The 22,159-nt window shown below is 53.0% G+C and overlaps 1 protein-coding gene and 1 non-coding gene across 2 annotated transcripts; both read right to left on the reverse strand.

The window, feature by feature from the left end:
* Positions 1 to 516: 516 nt before the first annotated feature.
* Positions 517 to 680, reverse strand: LOC112545844 (U1 spliceosomal RNA). Its single transcript, XR_003089396.2, has one exon. It is a non-coding gene; the product is annotated as a U1 spliceosomal RNA (small nuclear RNA).
* Positions 681 to 8,391: 7,711 nt separating this feature from the next.
* Positions 8,392 to 18,108, reverse strand: LOC142821252 (Fc receptor-like protein 5). The gene is made up of 6 exons (XM_075912093.1): positions 18,072 to 18,108; positions 13,215 to 13,511; positions 11,881 to 12,174; positions 10,480 to 10,785; positions 8,870 to 9,211; positions 8,392 to 8,530 (listed from the first exon to the last, which is right to left on the reverse strand). The coding sequence occupies exons 1-6, from the start codon at positions 18,106 to 18,108 to the stop codon at positions 8,436 to 8,438; spliced, it is 1,371 nt and encodes a 456-aa protein (XP_075768208.1). The 3' UTR covers positions 8,392 to 8,435.
* Positions 18,109 to 22,159: the final 4,051 nt, after the last annotated feature.

Here is a 22,159-nt window from a genome sequence, read left to right on the forward strand (position 1 = left end):
TGGGTCCTGTTTTCTAGACCTTTAGAAATCCGTGTTGCTCTTTCTGGACTTTTTTCTATTTGTCCACAGCGTTCCTGACATGTAAATGTTTGCGTTACTCGGGGGTGGCCAACCTCCAAGCCAGGCCCAGAGCTGAGTGGGGGTGGGGAGCTTGCAGCTTGGACCACAACTTCCCAGAGGGTCGGAGAACCACGCGGTTTCGGTCAGACCATTGTCCTACCGACAAGAGAGATACAAAGGAACAGAAACAAGCAACGAGCCCAACCCAGCAGGGAAATAAACTGATGATGCTTTACAGGGATGAGAAACTGAACCTCGAGTGCAAGTTTCAAAGCGGAAGGAACAGAACCCCCAGCATCGAACACCGCCCCACTTTACACATTCTCACAGGGCTAGCTCTTGGGGAAATCTATCTGACAGTATTTATCTGCACGTGTGCAGAATAGATAAGAATCGTTTTCCCCAATTTAATCCTGTATTCTCGGCACAAGATGTTCTTTCTTCTAACAACAACACCAGGGGAAAGCGCGCACGCAGTCCCCCACTACCACAAATTGTGCAGCCGAGTTTCCTCTATTTGAGGAAATCGCAGGGGTCAGCGCACCCACAGTGCAATGGGCGGGCCTCACCCTGGGAAAACCACCTTCCTGAACGCGGTATTTCCCCTGCCAGGTAAGTATAAACTCTTGTCTCAGAGCCCCCGCCAAGCCTCAAGCGCCCCGAACTCTCACATCACGGTGGCTCCCACGTCCTCCTCCAAACCACCCCACCCACACCGCTTCCCGCTGCTGCCAGCTGCCCCCCTCTCCTCCGCCAGTCCCCAGACCCCACCTAGAGCCCCGCTTGCAAATTAGGGCTCCGCTCGCCAGCCCGCTCCACTCCCACAGTGCTCCGCTCGCGCACACATTTGCATACGGGCACACGCGGCTCCGCCCCTCCGGATGGGCCACGCCCCTGACTGCCCTTGGTCCACACTGTCCCCTGTGCAGCCAGACCCGGCTCTTCAGCTGCTCAGCGCCCGATAGACAGAGCCCAGGCCCCTCTCTCAAGTGCTGCCCGAGGGGCGGGGGGTTAAGGGAAAGTAGCAGGGCGGGGGACAAAGGGGCGCAGCAGGAGAGGGTGCACCCGGCCACACGCCCCGCGCTCACTGTCACCGGCGGGGAAGCCTGTCACAGCATCGCAGGGTGAGAGGAGCCCAGGCTGGGGGGACTCAGGGCTCAGTGGAGCCATGACTCGGGCTGAGTCCCGGGGATCCCCTCACAGCCTTTGAACAGCCCCTGCAGATGTTCCCTGGGACAAGGCAGAGATGCCGAGCAGGAGGTTTCCAGGGCTTCAGGCATCGAACGCTCAGAATTCACACCCAGAGAGCAAAAGGCCTTTGGAAAGACCCGCCTGTGCCCAGCTCTGGCCCTACAGGACTTAGTGCTCCGCGCTCTGGCTGCAGGATCCATGCAGGCAAATGGAGTTTCGGGGCCTTTTCCTTCTCTCCGTCTTTCTCAGGTGCCGCCTCCTGAGTCTGGTGAGAAGAAAACGGCCGGGATCTTTTGCCAACATTTGCATTGATGGGCAAACGCAGAACTGTCTGATTCCTCATGACAGATTCCTGTCTGATGGGGGAAATGGTGGGAAGAGCAGACACGTTTGACCTGGCACCACTGGGAGCTGCATCCCTCCTCTCCACCTCACCTGGCAGGTGCCTTGGGCAGCTTAGCCCTGGTGCCGCCCGCCCTCTGGGACTTTTCTTCCATATGTTCCCATTGACCATCCAAAGGGAGGCGAGAGGAGAGTAACTCTCCATCGCTGCCCGACCTGCAGAGGCTGCGCTTCGAGGGTGCCTGGGCACTGACACCCCTAGGGAATCACAGGGGCTTGTGGGGTCTTATCATGACTCAGCACTTGGAGTCAGGACACCCGCCTTCCCAAAGCCAGTCCCAGGAGCCTCTTCATTAGCCCCAAGCCTGTGGTTTCATTATTCTCTCCAATAAGCCTTTTCCTCAACAAGCCATTACTTGGGTGGCCAGTGGAGGCCTCTTCTGTTTCCCAGAAGGACACTGGAAAAGCTGAGCAACGAACAGCGAAGGCCAGAAGAAGGTACCACTGGGGAGTTGAAACCAGGATCTCCTGTCTTCTAAACACGCGCTTTTGCTAGGCAGGCGCTCTAGCCAGCTAAGCCCCGCTGAAAAGGAAACTTTCAACCGTTCTACTTAATGGTCCAAGAGACCCTCTTCTGTTCCCAAAGGGCAGCCATTCCCCACTTCCCTCAAGACTTCCAGACCCACTGGAAGAGAAAGCCAAACGTTCCCATCCAGGTGCTCTGAATGGGCAGTTGCTGAAGATATTTGAAGTCTCACCGACTTCTCTTGCCACTGCTCTAAGGGAAGCTCGAAGTACGTCCTGAGGGCGGACATTGAAATGAGGTCGCCTCTCCACATGGAGAACAAAAGCTGGGGCAGAAGTGGGAGTTGAACCCGCGGCTCTTTTCGGAGCGCAGAAAAACCCACTTGCGGGGTGTGACGGCGCGTTGGGGGTCCCCCGTCTCCTGCACCCCGAAATGGCACAAACAGACTGCACCAGCCAGTGGAATAGAGGAAGTTTATTGCCTCTCCAGGATACAGCACAGCACAGATGGAATCTGGTCACAGAGCTGGGCTAGGATGCCTCAGGCCCCCTTGAGTTGGGGGGAGACTGGGCCCCTAAACTCCAGCCCCTCTCCCTAGGCTGTCTCCTCCATGCTCCCAGACAGCAACTCACTAACCCTCTTCCAGCCCTGCCCCCCAGCCAGGGCAGCATCCACCTTCCTTTGTTCCTCTCTGTGACGTAGTGGGGGTACTTGCTGGGCTGTGGTGACCCCTGCTGTCTGGAGCAAGACCCAGCAGGGAAAGCCTCACTAGGCTTGTTGAACCAGTGGCCAGACACCCCCCATGGAGAGGAACAAAGGAAGGTGGATGCTGCCCTGGCTGGGGGGCAGGGCTTGGAGAGGGTTAGTGAGTTCCTATCTGGAGAGCATGGAGGAGAGCCTAGGGGAAGGGGCTGGAGTTTAGGGGCCCAGTCTCCCCCATCTCAAGGGGGCCTGAGGCATCCTAGCCCAGTTCCTGTAACCAGATTACATCTGTGCTGCGCTGTGCTGGAGGAGCAATAAACCACCCTCAATTCCACTAGCTGGTGCAGTCTGTTTGTGCCATTTCAGGGTGCAGGAGACGGGGAACCCCCAACGCGCCGTCACACTCTCCATGGGGGTGTCTGGTTCAACAAGTTTGGCACTACCTGTGCATAGTGAGGTTTTCCCTGCTGGGTCTTGCTCCAGACAGCAGGGGTCACCACAGCCCAGCAAGTACCCCCCACTACGTCACACGGGGAAAACAAGCTTTTGAGTTCAGCGCCTTTACAGCACTCGGCTACCCTGGCAGTGACGTAGACGGGGGTTTCTGAACCGCAGTTTTCTTAAATGTTGGAGTTGCTCAGGGAAGCGAAGGTGGAAGCTTCCTTTGAAGCCCTCCCAGCCATTGCGCAGCACAGTCACCCTCCCCCCACTACAGCGGTGCGGTGGTTTGTGGTGAGCTGCAAGGAACTGGGCCGGGGGCGGGGCCAATAGAACGGGGGGACCCAGGCGGGTGTGACGCAGCATCGCGCTGTTCTGTCTCCTGGCAGGGGGGTTCCAGAGTCCGGCTGGACACAGAATGTCCCGCTGCTGGTTCCTCCGCCCGCGAGATCTACGCAAGTCTGCGCTTCTCTGTCCCGACCTGTGAGAAGGCTGAAGCAGTCAGCCACGTCCCAGCGCCCAGCAGCTCCCCTTGTCACTACCAGGGCCAGATTTCCCCGCAGCCCAGCCCAGCCCAGCCCCGGTACCCTGCGGTCAATTCCAAACCAGTTCTGTGTGTGAATGAAAGGCTGGCGGCTCCTTACATAAGAACGGGCCTTTGGTCTGAACCAAAGGTCTATCTAGCCCAGTATCCTGTCTGCGGCCAGCACCAAGTGCCCCAGAGAGGGTGGACCGAAGACAATGACCAAGCGATTTGTCTCCTGCCATCCCTCCCCAGCCTCTGACAAACAGAGGCCAAGGACACCATTTTATCCCCTGGCTAACAGCTTTTATGGACCTAACCTCCAGGAAATTATTTAGCTTCTCTTTAAACTCTGTTATAGTCCTAGACTTCACAGCCTCCTCTGGCAAAGAGTTCCACAGGCTGTCTACACGCTGTGTGAAGAAGAACTTTCTTTTATTAGTTTTAAACCTGCTACCCATTTCAACCTGCTACCCCCTATCTCAATTGGTTCTCCCGGGCCCCCTGCCAACACATTTTTCTAGCTACCTGATCTTAACCCCTCAGTAATGGGATGCTCATCACTCTTCCTGTCCATTACACCTTGCTTGGGCCTACAGAAAGCAGGGCAGGATCAGGAAGGTGGCAGCACCTGTTCCCCCTCCTGCACCTCTAATCAATGCCACCATCGCTGCTAACCCTGCATCCCCTCCTGCATCCCTAATCCCTGCACCCTTCACTGCAAACCTCTGCACCCCACTCCTGCACCCATGTGGGGACACTGACCTGGATGCGGAAAGAAGCTGCAACTGTTGCTTCCCTTCCACTCCCCCAAACTGCTGCTACTCTGCCCCCAGGAACTCCTAAGGCAACCCTAAGCACTTGCTCTTCCAGTATTAGGGGAGGCATTGAAATGAGGTCGTTTCTCCAGCAAGGAGGCAAAAGCCATGTCAGGGGTGGGATTTGAACCATCTCCCTTTGTAGATCAGAACACCGAACTGTGGGAGAGACATGCTTTTAGTCTTACACCTTAGACCACTCAGCCACCGATATGGAGAAAACCTTTTCAACCTCCGTTTTCTTACATGTCTGAGTTGCTCAGGAAGCTGGAGGTGGAACCTCTCTTTGAACCCCTCCCTGCTGTTCTACAGCAGAGCTAATTGCTCTTTCACGCGTGTCTCTGCTGCCCTGGTGTGGCAGACGCGGGAAGTTCTACAGCTCTGGTTTTGGTAGGAGCAGCTGCATGGTCAGTGTCACTGTGTGTCTCTCACAGTAATACGCAGTGGGCTGTGTCCTCGGGCTTCAGGCCAGTCTGTTGCAGGTCTAGCAGCTTTTTGGGGTTGTTCCTGGAGACAGTGCACCAGCCTTGAACAGCCGGGGAATATCACTGTGCTGATGCAGCTGCATTAAGTGCAGCCACCCACGCCAGCCCCTTCCCAGGACCCTGGCATCCTGGTGCATATCCCAGCTGTTGAAGGGTAAGCCGGGGGCTTAATCCCTGGGACTAAGCTTTAGTTACAAATGAAGGGGGAAGGCACGTGGACTCAGACATGAGGCGTTTTCCCACAAAATAAGGAAAATAACTTAATTGAGTCTATCTAAAACATTCCCTATCTACTCACATATACAGTCTTCCAAGGTATAGTTCATGTGTATGCCTGATGTCTAATTAAACATTCCCTGTCATTGACATATCCATAACTTCAAGGTACAGTCCATTCCGAGGTTGGGATGTTCCTTTTCTAGGCATGGATATTCCTGCCTTTTTCAGTTAATCTTTCTCCCCTCAGCTCCTGGTTTGAACTCCAACTGGAAGATTCCCTTTCAGTTCAAAACTCAACACTTTGTTCCTATTAGATCTCCCGGCTCTCTGCCAGAACTTCCTGGGTTTAACCATTTAATTACTAAATGTTGAGATCTTTAGAAAAGGGCAGCACCCCTCTCATCCATCCCAGATATTACAAAGACCACACCTATAGCTAATCCTGCAAAAAAAACTCTCTAAGGCTGTGTCTAGACTGGCAAGTTTTTCTGCAAAATCAAATGATTTTGCAGAAAAACTTGCCAGCTGTCTACACTGGCCGCTTGAATTTCTGGAAGAACACCGACGATCTCATGTAAGATCATCAGTGTTCTTGCGGAAATACTGTGCTGCTCCCATTCCGGCAAAAGCCCTCTCGCGCAAATCATTTGTGCAAGAGGGCCAGTGTAAACAGCACAGTACTGTTTTCCGCAAAAAAAGCCCCAATGGCTAAAATGGCCATCGGGGATTTTTTGCGCAAAACCGCGTCTAGATTGGCCATGGAAGCTTTTCTGCAAAAAGTGCTTTTGCGGAAAAGCATCCTGCCAATCTAGATACGCTTTTCCGAAAATGCTTTTAACGGAAAACTTTTCCATTAAAAGCGTTTCCGGAAAATCATGCCAGTGTAGACGTAGCCTAAAGGTTCATTACTAGTCAAAAAGAGTAAGAGCTATCTGCATGTTAGAGCCAGGAAAGAGATACAAACCAAAGAGTTCCCATCTAAATTCAAAGAGTGACAGAGCTGTAGTGACCTGTCTATTCAAAGGGAAATAATCTCTCTTATGTCAAGCTGGTATTTCTGGTCACCTTCTCTCCAGACTGTGTGTGTTTATAGTTTCAGCTCAGAACCTTCAATATCCCCTTGTAATGTGTTTATGGACATTATCACAGAGATGAATTCAGGTAGCAACATACCAGCATGTTGTAGAAGCTTCTGAACAGAAAGGACATTCTTAGAAGACTAGTTCCTTTTCTGAGCAAAATCAACAGCTATGTGACATGTTTTCGTACCTCGGTGTTTTCGTACCTTGGTACCTTCGGTGGTCTGGACTGTCAGTGTCAGCGTCGTCTGGTCAGGGTCATCCTGGCGCGCTCCTGACGGGACCTCTACTCGGTCGGTGATAAACTTTCGGCTACGTGCGTAAGAATCGGTATTCCCTTTATCTAGAGTGTTAGACCCCGTGCACTTGAGTCAACACAGGAAATCTCTGAGAGGCCCCGGAAATGACATATGCGGGCAAGATTTGGAATCAGTCGAGCAGGTTTATTGTCAAATGCGAAGCTCTACCAGTTGGTAACAGAGATCAGTACAATGTTACACCACTGGGCACTATGGCCCGCGTTGACAAGGTACCAACACCGGGCAGGCCTATTGCCATATAACAGATATTAACAGCAGTTAGTCAAAGTCAAGCTACTGTGCATTCTGTAAGTTTAGGCAATGACACCTGCCGTTCAGGCGCCTAGTGCGCCCCCCCAAGGTCGGCTGGAGAGCACCCTCTGTGGTGTCCTTTTATAGACAGATAAAAACTTACATAATTTCTTTACTTACGGGTTATCACCCTCTGTTGCCTAGTTACCAGCCCTCACCTTACGGAAGGGGGGCTTACTTACTATCCTTCATGCTGTCAATTCCGACCTGGTCCTGAACCTAGGTCGGTATGTGCATTCCTTTCTAGGGAGTTTTTGTACCAGGACATTCCTTAAGATGTTCTGTTACTCCCTTTCTGCTTACAGTCTGTTCTCCGTGCCTCCCTGTGTCCCAACTTACACAATTACACAGTTATGAGTATCTGAGTTACTGAATCAAAGTCTCACTCACTAGATTGTAGGCCTGTTGCTGTTTTCATGTTACAGGCCTTAGGCCTGCTGACTCCATGTTCCTGACCCTCAACTTACTACAGTCTGGTCTCCAGGAATGAGGTGACCAGTTCTTAGCATGTTACCCTGGATTTAAGCTATGTATGTATCCCATAATATGATTACATCAGCTGTAACCATGTCCATTATCCACCATGAATTAAGAAAAGAGAACATCACATTGTTAATGTGGGTAACTGGAAAGCAGGATTTTATATTGGAGGTCAAAACTAGGTGGCAGTTTCTGCTACTCAGCATAGGAGGAGGGGAAAGAAAAATGAACAAGCAAGACTGAAAATTTTGGTGGATGAGACCTCGAGACTAGTCACCTCTGATACTACAAGTTCATAGCACCTGAGGAAAAGTGATGATTTCATAGAGCTCTTCATGACTTGTCTGGTCTGTAGAAGTTAGTTATGAATTACTAGAAGACTTGCCCAACATTGGGTTCATCCTCTTTATCTGGCTCATCTTGGTACAGTCTTCCAACAATTGCTCACTTATGTCAATTCCAAGGACTTGGTTGGTTGATTCTGTCTCTTTCCTCTTTGGTTTTATGAGAAGCAATCCCATTGAAGGCACATCCCTTTGCCCCGTGTTCAAAGCCAGATGTTCACAGGAACTCACAGAGAACAGCCACATGCTTGTGTCTCGTCTGTACTCCACTGTGATATTGTTCACCAGTGTGCAGGAGAGTTGAGAAATAAGATCTCATAGGGCGGAGTGTGGATACATTTTCACAGGTGTGTGGAGTGGGAATACTGAGGGACCGGGGTTTATGTTGAGGAAGCAAACTCTGCATGAGGTCTGTTCAGATGCAGAACAAGCGCCATGCCCCCACCCTGGATACAGCTGTAGTTCAGCTGGGGGCTGAAATATTCATGCTGCCTAGAGCCCGTCCAGAACCAAGTTCTCACTTTTAGATTTTCCAATATAACTTCCTCCTCCGGAAGTGGGGAGAACCCAAGGCCCAGAAGGAAGGGCCCCTTCGCAGAACAAGCCAGCTCTTGGATCTAGGAGCAGCAGTGGGCGATGAGGAAGATGAGGCCATTGATGAGGAAGAAGGAGCCTCCCTTCACCAGCTCCTGGACCCAGAGGAAGCTTTGAGCTACAGAAAGAGGAGAATCATGAATGGAACCAGCTGGTGAATGTTACAGGTGAGCGAGACACCCAGTGTATCAAAGTGTTGGTGCCTCCAGGCTTTGTGAGAAACTCCCCTGGAATCATCAAGCTGAGATGTGAGAAGCACCCCCACCCCTTCCCTGTTGGACACGGACCCCCTGCTTCCCTCTGTCCATGTGTCTGTCCCTCTCCTGTCTGCCTGTCCTGTGACACCGCTGTGCCCTGCCCTGTCTTAGCTCGTCCAGACGGAGAGCAGGGTCAGAGTGTGTGGGCTTAGGAGGGGAACGTTCTCGGGGAAGATATTAGATGGCAGGCGCTGACTCACCTGAATCTGTGATGTTCCCATTGACAGTCACAACCCGGCTCCTGAGGGACGGGATCCACGTCTCATTCACGTGCCCATCGTAGTTGCAGGTGTAATCCCCCGTGCGGTTTGGACTGGCCCATGGGATGATGAGCACAGAGACCTTCATAGAGCCATTACCAGACTCCACACCCCAGATCTCAGACCCCAAATCCCCCGTGACCAGCTTGACCCCGTCCTTGTAGAAGTGAAACCTCTGCTCCCAGGCGTCCCTGGGGACCGTGCAGGTGAGGAGCAGGGGCAGCTGTTCTACCGCCACTCCAGATGGAGGATGCAGGCTCAGCTCCGGCTGGGGCAGGGGATCTGTGGGGATCATATAAGGAGAAGGCTCAGGAAGGACTTGGTGGGGGAAGGACACAGAGATGGGGCCCAGAATTCAGTGTCTTCACATCTGACCTGTGCTCTCTCTAGAGCTTCACTTCAGAAATGGGTCCCCCCAGAAATGAGTGAGATCTAGGCCAGGAGCTGAAGAAACTCCCTGGAGATACAATGTGGGGCTGGGATATCCGGGCAGAAGGTGGCCAAAGTCTCCAGGGCTTGACCTGGTTCCTGTCACCCCTCTATTGCTAGTGCCCCAACCCCTGATACTTATGGATCCCTCTGCAGACAGGGAGAGCCCTGGGCACCTGGGTTTCCCGTCCTCCACCCTCACTGTCCGGGAGCTGAGAGGCCCCGAGCGTGGCCCTATCGACTGTCCTGCTCTCTGTTTGTTGGGCAGCTGCATTCTTGGCCATGTTTAGCATTGCTCTGGGAAAGGTGGCCATGTTGGGAGGATACGCTCGCTGTTGGCCGTGCGGGGCAGCCTTGGTCTGCGGCTGTGCTGATGTACACGCAGGATTCAGAGGGGACACTGTGTTGGTCTGTGTCAGTGACAGTGAGGAGCACTCCTGTCACACCGCACAGACTACCAAATTCAGCTGTGAAGAAACTTTCAGGCATTCAGGGGCTTCTCACTGTCTGTGCCGTGGCCTGTTGTCAGTTGGTGGCTGTTTGGGACAGTGAGGAGGTTGGGGGCCGAGCTGGGGGGGAAGCAAGGAGCTCTGGGAAGGGGCTGGGGATGTAGCTGGGCAGAGATGGAGAAGGGACCTCCCCATGGATGACACAGGCCTCACCACCCACAGGTGGAAATAGGGTCTCACCCGACACTGACCCCACAACAAGATGTTCAGGACGGATGGGCTCTGTCACCCAGACTCTACTCTCCAATATAGATGAGATAGGTATGTGCTGGGCTGTCTGCCATGTCAGTCACGCTGATCACAGCAGTGCCCAGCGCTGTGAGCTTCCCCACAGCAGTGCCATCCTCTCCCACTGTAGGCCAGAGATTTGGCGGGGGGTAGAATTTGGGTTTGTTTTAACTAAATGTCTCTCAATATTCAAATGTTGTTGCTGGCTGGGAACCCCTGAACCCCACAGTAGCTACCCAGGAAAAGGCTCCAGACTCCCTGGGAGTGACACTGACCCGTGTCAGGGACTGAAACTGACCCAGGGCCCTGGCCTGGGCCTGAGAAACTAGTTTGTGTCACACCTGGCCATAGGGCCAGCAAACAGCAGCAGACACAGGCTCTCACCAGTCACTGTGATGGAGACGGGTCGGCTCCTCTCTGACGGGATCTCTCGCTCAGACTTTCTCTCCCAGAAATCACAGCTGTAGACTCCGGCTTGTGACTTGGACACATTGGACAGCGGGAGGGAGGCGTTGACGTGGTACTGAGACCTGTAGAGCTTTCCCGGGTCGATTCTCTGTCCATTCTGGAAGAACCGGATCTCGGATTGGCTGGAATTGCTGCTAGCTGAGCACGTCAGGGTCACGGATTCACCACGTATGAAGATGCCATGTGGTGAGCTCAGAGTGAGTTTGGGGGCAGGTGGCCGGGCTGGAAGGTGAGAGTGAGGAAGGAGAAAACTCTTTAGAGCCAGTGCCCCACTCCCGTGAACAGTAACCCCCTGCTCCCTGAGCCCGTCCCCCCCACAGCTTCCCCCAGCCCCCTCTTTGTTCCTTGCAGCCCCGGCCCCTCCCCACAGCTCTGGGGCCCCTTCCAATGGTCGGCAGCTGTGTGTTGGAAGCACCAGGGTGGATGCACTGAGACCTGGACACGTGAGCAGGGGCCCAGCGTAAGGCGCTGAGGGGCTTGGGAGGGGCAGGGCTAGGAGGCAGCGCTGGGAGGGAGCCAGGGTCTCTGATGTTCCCTTCTCACCCCAAAGCAGAGCATGAACCAGCCTCTCAGTGATCCTGGCAGGTCAGGCCCCTGGGACGGCCTGTCCGGACACCCAGGACTTGGGGTCACAGGGCTGGTGGGCACACAGTGCTGGAGCCAGGAAATGACCCAGCTGGGACCTGCCTGAGCAGCTCTGGCATCCTGCTGCTGCTGTGAGGCACCCTGCTCCATGCCTGGCTCCTGCCATCGGCATCTGCCCCACTCCCACCCCCTTTGCTCCCAATTCTGGCCCCGCCCTCACCGTCAGGCCAGGCTGCCTCAGTCTTGGCTCCCGGCACCCAGAGAGGGGCAGAGGGATGCACCGTCACTGGGGATATTCCAGCCAGCACTGGGTGTGTTTTCTGTACGATCTGCCCTGTGCCCAGCAGGGTTCACTCAGGGCTGAGCCCTGTGCTCTGTGGGGTCCGGGCAGATGTTCACTCCGCCCTTCTGGCCTGAGAATTGACGTTTCTGTGACATTGATGAATGTTACAGAGCTGGTCCCAAAGCCGGATTTCAATTAACGTCCCTAACTGCTCAAATACTGCTATAAATTCAAGCAGCTTCTATTCCTTGCCTGGGATCCCCATCCCCATCTCCCTGCCAACTCCCCTTTCCCTGCGCCCCCACACTGCCCGGGTGCTGTAGAGAGAGCGGCTGAAACTGACATGGGCGGCTCTGTCCTGAGCTCAGTGGCCTTGGGTGTCTCACCCATGCACAGAGCAGAGATGCCCTGCCCCAGGCCAGCAGACAGCGGCAGACAGAGGCTCTCACCAGTCACTGCGATGGAGATGGGCCGGCTCCTCTCCGAGGGGATCTCTCGCCCAGACTCTGCCCTCCAGTAACCACAGCTGTACGCTCCCGCCTGCGATCCGGACACCCCAGACAATTTGATGGAGTAGGAGGAGTTCTCCCGTAGTGAGGGGAGTTTCTCGGACTTGATTTCCTGGCCGGCCCTAAAGAACCGGATCCCAGCCCCGGTAGCCGAGCACGTCAGGGTCACCGTCTCTCCAGCGATGTAGATGGGCTGCTGCGGGGTCGCGGTGAGCCGGGGAGCCGGGAGGGGGGCTGGAAAAGACCAAGGTGGGACTGAGGGTCATTCAGCCGAGTGCCTGTGTTTGCAGGCGTGTGAGATGGAGAACCAGGGAGACGACGACCCCTGCACTGTGCGTTGAACAGTCATCTCAGCAGCTGCAGATCCTGGAGGCCCCACAAAGAAACAGCAATTTCCCACAGTACTGGGGACAGCCCCGCGCTCAGCTGTCATGGTGCTGGGGACAGAAGGACTCTCCAGAGACTGGATCTGCCGTCTGGATGAGCATGTCCTGCACCTTCACGTGTGTGACCTGGAGCACCCTGACCCCAGGTCTACGTTCCTGCTATTGGAGCAGCTGCTGCTGGGTGGGACAACAGGTGAGAAGACCCCTCCCCCATATTTGGAGAACTGAAGTCTTGGAACTGTCTCATCGCCACAGGGAGCCGAGCACGTGACCCAAATGGGCTCCCCAGAGAGGTGCTATTGGTGCGGGGGACTCAGGGAGATGTGGGGTCCTGGCTGGGGTCTGGAAAATACAGCCCGTTCAGTTTCAAAGCAGAGGGACACAAGGAACTGAGAGGGGGAGATGCAGGGGAGGAGGCTGATACTGTCTAATGGAGCAAGACGGGGAGTCCTCGGAGAAATAAATGCCCCCCAAAACCCCATAGTCCCCAATGTGACCCTGCACTGCAATGCAGTGTCACACCCTGCCCCGATATCTCTCTGCCTTCCAAAGGTAACAGGTGCCCTGGGACGGTGCCCAGGTGTGCAGGGCCCACGGAAAGGGGCAAGACTGCCTTGGTGAGGACATCTGGAAAGTGGGGTCAGCGTAAGATACTGAGGAAGGGGAGTACCCTCGGGGATCTCCGGAAGGACCTGGCCATGGTGGGGCAGATGCTACTAGGCCAAATTCATCTGGGAGATGATGCAGGACTTTTCTGGGACTTTTCCGTGCACAACTCCCAGCACTGCTGCGATGTGGGCCAGAGAGGGGGTGAGGCAGAGGGACTGGGGTGGGCTTCATGTTCCCTAAGACACCTCCCACCCCAGAGTAGGAAAACAAGGGGTTCACCTCTCACAGTGATGGAGACGGCGCTGCTGTTCCCAGAGGAGATCTCTCCATTGGATTCCTGTCTCCAGTATGCACAGGTGTAGGACCCGGCCCTTCCCTTCTCCGCTGTGAGCGACAACCGGGCTCCTGTCTTCAGGCTGAGGACTGTGCTAGGGCCCTGCTGTTCATTTTGAAGGAAGAATCTGTATCCGGAGACCGATGCGTTCGGAGGGGCTGAACAGGTGAGGGTAACCTGCTCCCTGGGGAGATAGACTTTGTAGCTGGAGTCCAGAGACAGGCTGGGGGCCGGCAGGGGATCTGGAGCAGAGACAGAGGGGTCAGTGGGGAGGGAGAGGCCAGGATGGAATGAGGAGTAGGAGCAAGAACTCAACCCAGCCTCCTGATCTGCCCCGTACAGCATGGGAAATAAACCTCAGCATCTTGGCCCCTCCCTCTCCCCTCTCTGCCTGTGTCTGCCTTGGAGAGTGGCCAGTTGTGCAGTCTCTGTGCCCCACGTAGGAGCTGCTAGACAGGGGTCAAGTCTGCCCTGAATCTTCTCTTACTTACACTAAGCAGCTTGAGCTCCTGGACTCTCTTTGTCTAAAGCGGAGCCTCCCTCCCTGTGTTCGGGGAAATTCCAGCCCAACCCGTCTGTCCAAATTCCCCCCATCCCACACCCTGATCCCCCCTGTGATGTATTGGGGGGGGCTGTCCACTCGCTGGTCGCTAGGCTTGGGCTGTGGATGACCCCCAGTGGCCTGTGTCTGCAAGCACTGCCCAGCAGGGGTCACCCCTGAGCTTTAGCAGGTAGACAATGGCCGGCCAGGCGTCTCACCTGCACAAAGGAAGGGGTGTGGCTACCTGGGGGATGTGTGTTTGGTGGTTTTGGGGAGAGACAGTCTTGGCTGGGAAAACACAAAGAGAAGTACTGAGGGTTCCGGGGCCTGTGGACCCCTGTCCCAAGGGGCATAGGGCTGCCAGGCCCTGACTCCTTATGTCCACATCACGCCTATGCTGTGCAATACCCTGGAAAGCAATAAACCCTCCCTTTTCTACTGGCTGGTGGGGTCTCATCTTGCTGCAGACGGGGTGGAGGATCGGGGGCACCTGACATGCTGCTACACCCCCCATCCCAGATAATCCCCCAATTACCCTCAATCTGTTTCTCCTCTCTCCCATGCAGGGAGGAGATGGCAGGAGGGGTGGGACCCAGAGGCTTTGTCTACACTGGTGCTATCTTGCACCAGAAATATGCAAATGAGGCTAAGTATGGAATATCACTGAGCCTCATTTGCATATCTAATGAGCCGCCATTTTTGCAGAAGAGGCTCTTGCTCAAGGAGGGTATGTCTACACTACAGCGCTAGTTCGAACTAACTTAGTTCGAATTAGTTAATTCGAACTAAGCTAGTTCGAACTAACGCATCTAGAACTAAAAACTAGTTCGAACTAGCGTTTTGCTAGTTCGAACTAGTAAGTCCACATTGAGTGGACTCTGAACAGGGCTTAAGGATGGCCGGAAGCAGTGCCGGCAGGGCATAAAAGGAGGACTTAGAGCATGGAGATACTGTCTCAGGCTAGCCGAGGGCTGCGCTTAAAGGGTCCCGACCCCCACCCCGGACAGACAGTTCTCAGGGGTGCCCCGCTTGCAAAGAAGTTCTGGCTTGGAGTGCCCTGAGTGCCCACACTGGGCACATCACACCACTCGGCCATGAGCCCGGCTGCACTTGCCACAGGCTGCCATCTGGGGAGAGGGAGTAATTGGGGGGCTGCAGGAGAGCTTCCACCCCCAGAAGCCCGCAGAGCCAGCCCAGTCCTCCCCATCGGGGGCTCGTACCCCATTCCTCCCTCACCTCCTTCCACTTGCCCTTCCCTAGCCCCCCTTCTTATTGATGTACAAAATAAAGATAACGTTTCTTCCAACATTGACTCTGTCTTTATTGAACAAAACTGGGGGAGACTGGGAAAAGGAGGTGGGAGAGGGGAAGAGAAAGGCTGGGAGAGGGGAGGGCAACTAACATGATCAGGGGTTGGGAACAGGTCCCAGATGAAGAAAGGCTACAGAGACTGGGACTGTTCAGCTTAGAAAAGAAGAGACGGAGGGGGGACAGGATAGAGGTCTCTAAAAGCAGGGGTTGGGTGGAGAGGGTGCATTCAGAAAAGTTCTTCCTGAGTTCCCATAAAGAAGGACTAGAGGACACCAAAGGAAAGGAATGGGTAGCAGGCTTGAAACTAGTAAGAGAAAGTTGTTGTTCTTGACAAAGCAAATAGTTAACCTGTGGAACTCCTTGCTGCAGGAGGCTGTGAAGGCTACAACTAGAACAGAGTTTAAAGGGAAGTGAGATAAAGTGATGGAGGTTGGGTCCATGGAGTCCTATTAGCCAGAGGGTAGGAGTGGTGTCCCTGCCCAAAGTTTGTGGAAGGCTGGAGAGGGATGGCACGAGACAAATGGCTTGGTCATTGTCTTCGGTCCATCCCCTCCAGGGTCCCTAGGGTTGGCCTCTGTCGGCAGACAGGCTACTGGGCTAGATGGACCTTTGGTCTGACCCAGGACGGCCATTGTAAGCTCAGGGCTCAGTGTCGGGGGTCTCAGTGGACCCCCTTGATTTTCATGCACACCTGGTCCTGGGTGGCCAGGCTGGCAGCTCTCCTGCCCTAGACGGCCACTTTCCTGTGCCTAGTGCGGAGATCGTGGACGAGGTCCACGATGTCCGCACTAGCCCAGGAAGGTGCCCGCCTCTTGCGGTCCAGGGCAAGCTCCCGGGAGCCGCCAGCCTGGTCCCGGCAAGAGGGGGTGGGCTGGGGGGCATCGGGTGGGTGGCTCTGTGCCGTGCCAGGTGCAGGGTCTGCTAGCTGGGTGCTGGCAGGCTTGCACCTGGCACGGGCACCGTAGCCAGCCCGTGCCCCTTTAAGGGGTCCGGGGCCGGGAGGGGGGCATAGAGTTTCCCTGGTGTTGGCCAGAGTGGCCACCAGGGAAACCTGGGAAGCCTTAGCCTCCCACTAGTTCGAACTAAAGGGCTACACAGCCCTTAGTTCGAACTAGCTAGTTCGAACTAGGCGTTAGTCCTCGTAAAATGAGGTTTACCTAGTTCGAACTAAGCGCTCCGCTAGTTCGATTCAAATTCGAACTAGCAGAGCGCTAGTGTAGCACCTATTAAAGTTAGTTCGAACTAACGTCCGTTAGTTCGAACTAACTTTGTAGTGTAGACATACCCGGAGTGTCTACACGGCCCTTTCTTGCGCAAGAAAAACCCTTTTGCGCAATGCCCTTATTCCTGAAAATAATCAGCGTAACGGCATCGCGCAAGAGCCTCTTCCGCAAAAATGGCAGCTCATTAGATATGCAAATGAGGCTCGGTGATATTCCACGCTTAGCCTCATTTGCATATTTCTGGCGCAAGATCGCGCCAGTGTAGACATAGCCAGACTGTGCCAAGGGGCAATTCAGGGATGAGGGCAGGAGCCCTACAGGTCCCCACAAGGGACACCAGGAACAGAGCTGGGACAGGAACATTCAGTCACGTGCCTCAACCCCCAGGATCCCCTCTCTCCCCATCAAGGGGAAGTGGGTGAGCTCGTTTTCATAGGGGAAGTGTCCTTCAGCCAGCTGGTGCCCCCAAATCCCAGCATTCTGTAGGAAGTGGGGTGCAAAAATGAGGGGGGATGATGTTGCTGCTGGTTCAGCAGCTAGATCCCCATTTCCCTCATGGCATTCATCCCATGGTCCCCATCGATGGTAGGGGAAGAAGCGGGGGGAGAACCCATCATGCAACCATCAGACCTGCCCGGCAGTAGCTAGAAGGCTCTGACAAGATATGAGGAAGCTCGGGCAGATGTGGAGAAGGGAGGGGGAGTTATTCCACCCATCACGTTTCCTCTGGGGTCCCTGCAGAACCTGCTTCCACTGCCCTGCTGCACAGAGCTGGGTCTCTGGCCTTGTCCCTGAGCCCTCGGTGGGAGCTCAGAGACGGGGCATGGAGATCCCCCTGTACCACAGAGCCCCACACTGATGGTCCCTGCCCTCATGGACTCAGTGTCACGGGGAGATGGGTGCTCGGTCTCCGTGGCCCATCCAGCCCTCACTCTCTGTGATGAGGCCACCAGCAAGGGGCTGGGCAGCCTCCATGGGGTTGGGGGCAGTTTCTCCCCCATGGCCTGGGCTGGGACTCACCAGATGGACCCACCAAGCAAGCACTAGCTGGGATCACTGTTCTGCCACCAGGAATATGGCTCTGAACTGTTGCTGCTGGGGCAGGTTCCAAGGGAGACAGCTGTGAATGGGGAGGCCTGACCCACCCAGGGCATGACACCGGGACACTGAGAATCCCAGTTACAAATAGCACAGAGCGAAAGGAGGAGGATCCTCCTAGAGCATCTCTCCCCGCCAGCCCCCAGCCAGCTGCTCAGCAAGCACAGAGGCTGCCCTTACCTGCAGAGGACACCGGCCTGGGGAGACTCTGGAGCGAGGCTGGAAGAGAGGAGCAGAGAGGGGGTGAGAGCTCTGGGGAGGAGATGGGATGTGGAGGAGAGAGGGGGCTCCCACCAGACTTACTGACAGACCCACTCACAAAGGGTTGGGGGACAAAGAGACATGTACCCAGCAGAGGCAGCGCCGTGCTGAGCCGGTAGCTCTGGGCTGGGAGCTGGGTTTTTGGCTCAGCCACCAGCTGACCACAGGGAGGGGACCAGGTTCCTCAGTTCTGACGGGGGTAGAGGAAACTCGCTCATTCACACCGAAGACGTGGAAACTCCCCGCTGGTCCTGCTGTGGCCAGGGTGGGGTCACTGCTCACTGACTTGGCACAAAAGCCACCATGCCCCACGGCAGGGGGCGGAATAGAAGTGCAGGGAGACATGTCGGGGTTTGATCCAAAACTACCTGCCCCGTGATCTTCATCATCATCATCAATGCCCATTGGTGTCCAATGTCTCCCTCACTCTTTCCTTCCATCTCACCCTGTCCAGGGTGCGGTGGCTTAGCTCCTGTAGACTAGCTCCGCTCCCATGTGCTAGAGCCCGTGATCTTGGATGCCCTGGAATGCTCTGTTGCTGCAGCTCCCTGTCCGGTCTCTCCCAGCCAGCAGACAAGTAGGAACTGAGCATGTGTGATTGACAGCCCTGGTTTGGCAACCCCCCTGCAGGAGCCTGCTTGGTACCTCCCACCACACTCTGGTCACCACCAGCCTTGCTTATGACTAACGAGGGGCCATCACCACCCAGCCCCGGCCTGAATGCCCCCAACCAGCCTGCCATGAAACATCCGGCTTCCTCCCTAGCCCCGGGTTGGTTTAGGTTGAAATAAGCCAAGTTTATTAACAACAGGCTGTGGGTTAAGTCAGGCCAAGTGAAAGAAACCAGGCCAGGGATGGTAACAGGGAGCTCACAGTGAAGACCTGCAACTGAAAGGCTAAAATTCGCTATAGCAAGGCCTAGACTACGCTGTAGGTGGGTTCGCTCTCCAGCCTGTCACCCTAGTTCTGGGTCAGGACCTTTCACCCAAGTGTGAGGTGCTGGTTTCCCGTGTCCCTTTGGGGAAGGAATGGAAGGATTTACTGCCCCTCCTTGTCCCGCCCAGGGGCACAGGTCTCTCTGTGTGCACTGAGCCTGCTTCAAGAAGCAGAAAGGTCTCCTGGGGCTGCCATCCACCCCCACACCCCGTTGCTGCTAACGGAGTCCTCACTGCCTCTCCTTGGTCACTTGATTGTTTTTGTTCATTGCCCATCTGCATCCTTAACAAGGCCTGGCCACACCTGGTTCTTTTTTCCTTCAGGTACAGACTTTCAACGGGACTCACAGAGAGAACCCGTGTCTGCACCTGTGGCTCTGCTGCACATGCTGCACTCTGGGGTATAAATGTATACCCCCAAATTAAAAAACATAGTAAGAGACCTAAAAAAGAGCCACCGTGGCTTAACAACCATGTAAAAGAAGCAATAGAGACACAGCCGTGTTAGTCTGATCTTGCTGAAACAAAAGAGGAAGTGGGTCTGGCCCATGAAAACTCATCACCTATTAAATCATCTTGTTAGACTTTAAAGAGCTGCATAGGCCTGTCTTTTGTTTCAGTAAAAGAAGCAGTGAGAGATAAAAAGGTGACTTTTAAAAAGTGGAAGTCCAGTCCTAGTGAAGTAAATAGAGATGATAAAGTATGGGCCAGAACAGATAAAAATAACCTAATAGATATACAAGAATCTAACACATCAGAGAAGGGCAGACAAATAACCAGTGGCAATTTTTTAAAGTGCTTCTACACAAATGCTAGAAGTCTAAATAAAAAGATGGGTGAACTAGAGTACCTCGTATTAAAGGAGGAGATTGACATAATAGCCATCACAGAAACCTGGTGGAATGAGAACAATCAGTGGGACACAATCATACCAGGATATAAAATATCTCAAAAGGACAGAATAGGTCATGTGGGTGGCCGAGTGGCACTGTATGTGAAAGATAATGTAGAATCAAATGAAGTAAAAATCAGAAATGAATCAACATGTTCCATAGAATCACTATAGATAGTAATTCCATGCTCCAATAATAAGAATATAGCAGTAGGGATATATTATCGACCATCTGACCAGGCAGTGATAGTGACATTGAAATGCTAAGGGTGATCAGAGAGGCTATCAAAATAAAAAACTCAATAATAATGGGGGATTTCAGTTATCCCCATATTGACTGGGTACGTCACCTCAGGACGAGATGCAAAGATAAAATTTCTCGATGCCTTAAATGACTGCTTCTTGGAGCAGCTGGTACAGGAACCCACAAGGAGAGAGGCAATTCTCGATTTAGTCCTGAGTGGAGCGCAGGATCTCATCTAGGAGGTAACTATTAAAGGACCGCTTGGGAATAGTGACCATAATATAGTAACATTTAACATTCCTGTGGTGGGAAGAACACCTCAGCAGCACAACATGCTGGCATTTAATTTTAAAAAGGGGAATTACACAAAAATGAGGAGGTTAGTTAAACTGAAATTAAAAGGTACACTGACTAGAGTAAAATCCCTGCAAGCTGCATGGAAACTTGTTAAAGACACCATAACAGAGGCCCAACTTAAATGTATACCCCAAATTAAAAAACACAGCAAGAGACCTAAAAAAGAGCCACCGTGGCTTAACAGCCATGTAACAGAAGCAGTGAGGGACAAAAAGACATCTTTTAAAAAGTAGAAGTCCAGTCTTAGTGAGGTAAATAGAAAAGAACATAAACACTGCCAAATTAAGTGTAAAAATGTAATAAGAAAAGCAAAAAAAGATTTTGAGGAACAGCTAGTCAAAAACTCAAAAAGTAATAGCAAAATGTTTTTTAAGTACATTAGAAGCAGGAAGCCTGCTAAAAAACCTGTGGGGCCCCTGGACGATCGAGATACAGAAGGAGCAGTCAAGGGCAATAAAGCCATTTCAGAGAGACTAAATGATTTCTTTGCTTCAGTCTTCATGGCTGAGGATGTTAGGGAGATTCCCAAATCTGCATTGTCCTTTGTGGGTGATGAATCTGAGGAATTGTCCCAGATTGAAGTGTCGGTAGAGGAGGTTTTGGAACAAATTGAAAAACTTAACAGTAACACATCACCGGGACCGAATGGCATTCGCCCAAGGGTTCTGAAAGAACTCAAATGTGAAATTGCGGAACTACAGCCGGTCCCCAAGTTACAAACGGTCAATTTACAACCGTTTGTACTTACAACCAAACCTCCCATTAAGCATTCGTAAGCCGGTCCCCGAGTTACGAACGCGACTCGCACTTATGAACACTGCGGGCGTATTTAAAATAATGGTGTTCGACTTATGAACACTTCCAGTTACGGCCAAGTGTTTGGTTCATAACTCGTTCATAATTTGGGCACCGGCTGTATTAACTGTGGTTTGTAACCTATCCTTTAAATCAGCTTCTGTACCCAAGGACTGGAAGACAGATAACATAAAGCCAATATTTAAAAAGGGCTCTAGAGGCGACCCTGGCAATTACAGACCAGTAAGTCTAATGTCAGTACCGGGCAAATTAGTTGAAACAATAGTAAAGAATAAAATTGTCAGACACGTAGAAGAACATAATTTGTTGGGCAAAAGTTAACATGGTTTCTGTAAAGGGAAATCCTGTCTTACTAATCTATTAGATTTCTTTGAAGAGGTTAACAAACATATGGACAAGGGGGATCCAGTGGATATAGTATACTTAAATTTCCAGAAAGCCTTTGACAAGGTCCCTCACCAAAGGCTCTTTTGTAAATTAGGTTGTCATGGGATAAGAGGGTTCATGGACTGAGAACTGGTTAAAAGACAGGAAACAAAGGGTAGGAATAAATGATAAATTTTCAGAATGGAGAGAGGTAACTAGTGATGTTCCCCAAGGGTCAGTCCAAGGACCAACCCTATTCAACTTATTCATAAACGATAAAGAGAAAGGGGTGAGCAGTGAGATGGCAAAGTTTGTGGACGATACTAAACTGTTCATGATAGTCAAGACCAAAGCAGATTTTGAAGAACTTCAAAAAGATCTCACCAAACTGAGTGATTGGGCAACAAAATGGCAAATGAAATGTAATGAGGTTAAGTGTAAAGTAATGCATATTGGAAAAAATAACCCCAACTATACATAGAATATGATGGGCAGGGCTAGACAAACCCTGAGTCTACTCGCCCGAGGCGAGTAGATTTCAGCCAGTCTCTCCGTGCACCCCAATCACCGGCGCTTTGCGCATGTGCAGTGCTGGTCTGGCACGTGCGCAGTGTGGGGCTGGTGAGTGGCTCTCGTCGGGGTTTGTCAAGCCGTTATGCTGGGGGCTAATGTGGCTATGACATACCCTAAGATATTCTTCATCTTATTTTCTATCCCTTTTTAAATAATTCCTAGCATCCTATTTTCTTTTTTGACCGCCGCTGCACATTGCATGGATGTTTTCAGAGAACTATCCATGATAACTCCCAGATCTCTTTCCTGATTTGTCAACCTATGGAACGAGGT

The sequence above is a fragment of the Pelodiscus sinensis genome, chromosome 30 (assembly GCF_049634645.1).
Source record: "Pelodiscus sinensis isolate JC-2024 chromosome 30, ASM4963464v1, whole genome shotgun sequence".
Taxonomy (NCBI): Eukaryota; Metazoa; Chordata; order Testudines; family Trionychidae; genus Pelodiscus; species Pelodiscus sinensis.